Raw genomic sequence first — 6,877 nt, 5'->3', positions numbered from 1 at the left:
CCCCCCCTCCCTCCTCCCCTCGCTGCCTCTCCTTGCCGCCGCCGCCGCTGAAAACAATTCTAGAGGAAACACTGTATTCATCTTGTCTTTCTCCCTGTCGCCTGCTTTGTTTGAACCTTATTTGAAGAGATTTTTCTGCTGATTTAAATCCAGCTCTGTGTCATGGCAGTGTGTGGCTTCCTCTGTGGCGTCAGTGCTCGGAGCTCCAAGCAGCCGAGGGAAACCGCACTCCACTCATCTAAACACACTGCCCACACAAAGAGCTGGATTGAAATTGGCAAAGTACAAATTGTCTTCTACCTGAGGTGAAATCTGCCCTAAAAACAGTCCTTGGTACAAATGGACTGAAGCTGCTTTAAAAGAGAACTCCACCAATTGTACACATCACGATTACATATCTAAATAAGGTTGTATAAATCCTTTTGTTGCTCCAAAGGGAAATGTGTGATGCATAACAATTACAAATGAAAGAAATGTGGTGGTGGGGAGTTAGAAAGTAGTGAGCTTACCAGACCTCTGTAGCCTGATCAAGGCTACATTAGCTGCTGCTAGTATAACACACCGTAATCTCTGTCTGAACGGTCAGTGGTCGAGATGCAAATATAGGTAAATGAAGGTTTCATTCTTTAACCAGGAAGATGATGTGTGGAATAAAAAGCATATCTCTGGTTCTGCTGTATCCATTTTTATTTTCTTCCCAGTATATTGTCCCAGAAAGGCTCTAGTTTAGTGCAGCTCCGGAAAACATGAATTTTGACTACAGAGCTTCCAACATCATTTTTGAGTACTTTGCTTTTGACCTGGGGTGTTATGAAGAAGTGTTACTTTGCATTTCTATTTACATTTTACTTTTTAAAGGCAGAATAAAAAGTGAGAGGAAAGGAAATAGAGGGAAAGATGCAGAGGATGGATTAAATTGGAGATGCAGATAAAAAAAAAAATCCATCAAAAAACAGACAAAGGGATGGAGACTGTGGATAGTGAGATTTAAGCACATATAGACGGAGGTAGCCAGGCTTTATCTGAGCCCTGGGGCGTGTTGTTGTTGCTCATACAGGCCTCTGGCAGGAGAGGGTTCAGGAAGGTCCAGAGTTCAGGGATCCATGCAGGGGGTTTTGGGATTTGACAAAAAGGAAATGGGGGTTGGGAGAAGAGGGGTGATCTGAGTATGATTTATAATGTTTGCCTGAAGGTGAAATCTGCAGCATTTTGTTTTTCTATTTTTTATTTTTTTTATGTGTGTTGTGTGTGTGTACTCACCATCAAGATGGATGATTGAATGACATTATATCTAGAGAGAACAGCTCTTATTGGACTTTTAGGCTTTTACCCACATTTACCCATAGTGTGTGTGTGTGTGTGTGTGTGCGTGCGTGCACACAAGTAAGTGTGAGAGCATGTAGTGAGGTGAGTGGGTAAGTGGGATTAATAATGGAGTTAAAAAGCAAAAGAGGATGTGATTCAGTGGAGAGGTATGTAAAACTACACGTGGCTTCCATGCTCTTTGTCTTTGAGTCTATCTTTGTATCTGTGCATGTTGACTGTGTGTGTGCGTGTTTATATACTAATGTATTAGTGCAAAAATCTGTGTCAAGGATACTGTGCACAGACAGACAGGTTTGGCTTGATGGTTTTTATTGATTTCTTTGTACAATGAGCTGCAGGGCTTGCAGAGCGTGAAGGAAAAAAGGCGGAAGAGACGTCTGTAAGAAATAAAAGAAGCTCTAACAAGCAGCGAGACAATGCAGTGTTCATGGTCAGCACATTAATTAAATATGTCCCTCGCTTCTAAACATGCATCTCAAAGGGCCATCATTTTAACTAAAAATCAATACATGATCAATATTGAAAAAGCTTTTACTGAGAGTGAAGATGTAGGTTTTTTTCCTCAGTGAAAATCAAGCAGATGCAGGAATGTGATTTTATTTATTAATATACTTTATTTCAGATTCCTCTTGTTATTCTAAAGTGATTTAGAGAAATAAAACACATATATATTACATACTAGAAGTAAAAAAGAAAGAGGCTACAGTAATCAAAAGTTGACTTTGAGTCAGTGCAGCAGTGTGAAGGTGACAGTCTGCTCCTTCCCTCAGCTGTTTGTAGGTCAGTCGGCCATGCTGTCTGCTCTGTCACAGTACAGTGCGGCTGCAGAACCCTGCCGTCTCCTCACTTTCAGTCCGCCTGCAGTGACTCGCCAGTGTAGCGTGGACTTATTTGCTGCAGTGGACATGAAGGGGACAATTGCTGCAGAGCGTCTGTTGTATTCGGACACGGTTGGGTAATGACCTCCACCGCCATCACAGCGTGACATTAGAGGGGATTAGAAGTAAGGAACGGTGCTTAATTCACAGCAGGTTCAGGAGGCGCTCATGTGGTATGAGTGCCCTCTTGTGGTGTGTAACAAACATCCATGTTCCGTTTGACCACAGACACTCAGAGCGGCTTTAGGTATCAGCTCATAAGGTGTAATGATCTATCTATATCTCTGTTAACAAGGCGTATCGTTTATTACATTTTGAGAAGTGGAGACAGAAAATAGTAGTAGAAAAAGCTTTTTTTATAATGTACTGCAGAGTAAGAGGCGATAGCAACTGCAAGATGAATGTAGAGTCAAAACAAAAACCACAAGTCATGTTGAGGTGAAAAGTCACATGTACAAAGGATATGAGACTGTTTTCAAGAGTAGCCAAAAAGTTTTAGTTATATATTTCCTGTGGTCTGTGGAAGAAATATAACAAAATATGGTTACCTAACTTAATTTGAGTTGATAATTAAGTCTTATTTGTGGTTCTGGATTTTCCAAGATACAGGTGAAATGACTGACTGAGCAATATGTACGGTTTGAATTTGTTAAAAGATTTTACTTTGGGTGCAATGAATTGTCTATTTTTAAACATGTTACCTGGGGGGGAGCCTTTGTCTTGTCAAATATTTTTAAATCTGCCAAAAATATGTGACGCAGTGTGTACTGTATGTGAAGCACTGCCCTCTGTTGGCAGCCTGGTCCTGGACATAGTTATTTCTGGACTACTACTACTATTCCTTAGTTCATGTCTAGCCTCTAATGTCAAATGTCTGAAAATATAATTGATAACAAAACAGACTGTGGTCTCCTGAGTTTCTTAACCAATCGAGTCACCGTGCCCGAAGATGTACTGTAACTTAAAAACGCCTTAGAGCTTAAAAACAGAATAAATAACAGACCAGATTAAAAAAAGAAAGAAGTGAAGTTGAGTGAACCATGTGCAGCTTAAATGTGTCTGAAGCATGAGATGAATGAAGTGGGAAAATACACAAAGCATAAGCAAACAGACAGGAAAAGAAAGAGAGTTGTAAATATTTTCAAGTAAAGCTGGCAGGACTCTAGTGCTATCTAATCTTCAGGAATACTATAATACTGTTTTCTTGGGCTGGAACAAAAATTCCTCTCTGTCATTTGTATTTTTTTACTATCAGATTTATCTAGAAATAATATTTTCTTGCATATTTCAGATTGTGCATATCATTGCAAAATAATCTTGTTGACTATGATACCACAGGTATCTTTGGCATTGTTGACATCAACCACACATCCCTCTGCCACTCTGGTCCTCTAATACAGTGGTTCCCAACTTTTTTTTCCTTGGCGCCCCCCCCTACTTATGTCTAAGAAAAGCCCCCCTCCCTTTCGAAACCAAAGTTGAGGTAACTCTTGAGATAGAGCCTTACTTTCTTTTTTGATACAGAACAGCTATCAGGCCTTTTACGTTTCTCCGCCATGTTTCATTCATAAAATAGTGATGCCGTGGCGGCAGGAAAAACGAGGATGATAGCAGCTAGCAGCTGACCTGATGACAGCAAGGGGCCCAGGTTTAGACGTCCCGGAGGTTTGGCCTACTAAGTAGCCTGCCTACAATTTTAAGCGAGAACAAAAATATATAGTTTTTATACCGACTTTTGTATACATTATATATTCTAGTGTATTATCAGAATTTGTTTAACATAAATATATTTTTTTTTTACCTCAAACCAGATAAAGATTTGCACACCCCCTGTGATCTTTGCCGCCCCCCCTAAGGGGTGCCCGGACCCCAGGCTGGGAACCACTGCTCTAATAGACTGTACCTTTTTAAACCTTTTTTGTTTTAATTTGTGTCCATTGTATTTTGTTTCACATGTCCAGAATGCTCGGTTACATACTGTTTATTAATTTTCTCCTGATCTCCCTCCCTTTAATCTCAGTCTCCCCCCAGTAAGAAGCGTAAACTGGAGAAGGCTCGGAAGCCCCTATCGTTCACACTACCAGAGGCGGGACTGAAGGAGCTGCAGGCCAAAGCCTCAGCTTTAGGCGGTACTGCCCGCAGCCCTGTGGACAGCATCACTGCTCTGCTGGAGAAAACACTCACTGACCTGCGGGTAAGCTTTAGGACTGTACTACCACAGCTAGAGGAAGACCACTTCATACAAGGCTAAAGTTTTAGACCTGGGGGACGTTACAGGGACTTATTATTTTTATCGGGTTCTCTGTGCCCCTTTCACTCTCTTTCACTGATTTAAACAGTGGTGTGTTTTCATTGCCCACAACAGCCTTGTTCATGTTAAGCGCTAAAATATATCTTAGAGAATCCAATTACAAGGGGACCGCTCTAATTTGGGGTGTAATTGTGCCCAAATGGCAAAGAGGATGCAAATGGGAATACTTTACATTATAATGTTAATGTAGTACAGCAAAACCATGGCTTACCAGGGTGTCCCCTTTCACTTACTGCATTATGTCTTATGATTGCACCAACTTTTGTGAATAAAATTAAAAAAAAACACCCTCAGAAGTTGCTGTAGAGTTGAGTCAACTGGTCTGACAGTCTGAGCAGAAACACAAGCTTTACGAAGACTATTTAGTTGCAGGTCTGTTTTAGCAGTACCCATTGAAGTCTCAAAATACTTTGAAGAAAACACTGGATTCAGACAGTCTGATGCAAGAGGAGTTTAATGTGCACAACAAGTGATTCACAGAAAAGCTCTATGCAGATGTGGCTGCTTATAATCTCTAGTGAGACTCCACCTATTGTTAAAAATTCACCTAGTCAGCAGCTCAGAAATACCGGTGTTTTTTCCCAAGCTTCCCATTGGTAATGGTGTGAAGTTTATTTATTTTTTTCCAGAAGAATTTCCATTAGTCAAATTGTCTTCTGTGTGGCTCTGCAGGTGCTACACAAATGTGTCCCTTGCAGAAAGCAGGAGCAGAGCCTCTTTCTAACAGCTGTGGAGAACACCTGGATCCACGGACGACAGAAGCGCCGTGAAGGCTCGCGGCAGCTGCGAGAGCTTCCCAGGGCGCCTCACTGCGCTGGAACCAGCTCTCAAACCACTCTGGCCACCGCTGCTGTCACAACCCCGGCATCTCAAAACCCGACCACCTCCACACAAAACACCCAGGCTGATCACGCTCAAAACAAAACGACGTCTGCCCAGGAGCTAGCTGGTCAGCAGCAGCCCGCAGAGCAGATTGAAAATGGCGCCTCTTCAAATGAGACAAGTAAAGATGTAGTGCGCAATCCAAGTGCTGAACAGAAAGAAGTCTTAGAAAATGCGTCCGGTGAAGATGTGGACATGGGGACTTCTACCTGTAGAGATGCAGAGCAGGAAACAGGCCCACAGGAAGCACCTGCTGCAGCGAGTGAACCACCCTGTAAGCGACCCATGGGCCCCACTGCAGCCGAACACTTCCTGTTTAAGTGTCTGCTGAACGTGATGCTGGAGGAGAGCGATGTAGTGATTGAGATGCACTGGGTCGAGGGTCAGAGTAAAGACCTGATGAACCAACTGTGCACGTACCTGAAGAACACCCTTTTAAGGTCTGTGGCAAAGCCCTAAATGATCAGAAATATAAAAAAAAAATGTTTAGATTTGATTATTGAACTCACTGTGACTTCTGGTTTATTCTAGTAGAAAATCAATAGTTCACATCATCTAATTTACTTGTACTCAGTTTCTCTTTTTAAGGTAGTACATACTGTATATTGGTGTTTTTTGCTCAAATTAGTCAAAACAATTGCAAGTAATGTACAATTTTATGTTTTTTACTTCATGGTGCGTCTTTTATACAGTCATTTTTGGTCTGTCATGGTTTTTGTTTTTTTTATTTTACTTACAATGATGCAGTACATTTAAATGACCATAAGAGGACAGTGTTTAAGTTGTTTGTATTAAGATGAAACCCCTTAATTGCTTAATTAAACATTTGTCTTTGTGAATTAATTTGGAAGTTGAACCCACTGTTTATTGACATGTCTTAAATGTACACACAGCCTGTTTAATTCAGGATGTTCCTGCAGCCCCTCAGTCCTTCCTGTGCCTGGAGAACCTTTAGTATTGTGGTCCACTATTATTACTTTGTTCCAGGCGACATACTTCCTGACCAGAGCTGAGTGAAAAACAGGAAAAGATACCTTAAATATCCAGGGTCATGTGTAAGTACGTGCACATTCATTGTGTGTTGCAAGCAAAAACCCAGTTCCTAGTATTGGTACTACATGTCCCTTGGTTATGACTCCACCAGCCTCTGTGTGTGTGTTTGAAAGTCAATAGTCTGGCTATTCCTGGGCCATTTTGGGCTGATGTAATAAGAGTAGTTACATGGATAAATCAACAAGAGCTGAAATGATAATTGATTTATCTTTTTAAGTCATTAATCAAAGGAAAAGGCCAAATATTTTCTGTCTACAACCCTTCAAATGTTAGAATTTGCTGCTTGTTTTGCAGCATTGTAAATTGAATATCTTAAGGTTTTGGACTGTTGGCTTGACAAAAATAAGTAATTTGAAAATGTCACCTTGGGCTCTGGGAAATCGCATGGGTGTTTGTCATAATTTTTTTTAACATTTTATAAAATAAA

The 6,877-nt window shown here is 41.0% G+C and overlaps 1 protein-coding gene across 2 annotated transcripts in view; it reads left to right on the top strand.

Annotated features, from left to right (window-relative positions):
• The window catches only part of mettl16 (methyltransferase 16, N6-methyladenosine), a 32,853-nt gene extending 26,613 nt beyond the window's left edge, over window positions 1–6,240 (top strand). For both annotated transcript variants that reach the window (XM_028573229.1, XM_028573228.1), the window contains exons 9-10: window positions 4,225–4,398; window positions 5,188–6,240. In XM_028573229.1, coding sequence (XP_028429030.1) covers window positions 4,225–4,398; window positions 5,188–5,856 — 843 coding nt within the window. In that variant the 3' untranslated portion in view covers window positions 5,857–6,240. The remainder of the gene's footprint in view (window positions 1–4,224; window positions 4,399–5,187) is intronic.
• Window positions 6,241–6,877: the final 637 nt, after the last annotated feature.

The sequence above is a fragment of the Perca flavescens genome, chromosome 3 (assembly GCF_004354835.1).
Source record: "Perca flavescens isolate YP-PL-M2 chromosome 3, PFLA_1.0, whole genome shotgun sequence".
Taxonomy (NCBI): domain Eukaryota; kingdom Metazoa; phylum Chordata; class Actinopteri; order Perciformes; family Percidae; genus Perca; species Perca flavescens.
Note: the sequence above shows the minus strand (reverse complement) of the source record. Positions and strands in the feature narration are given on the sequence as shown.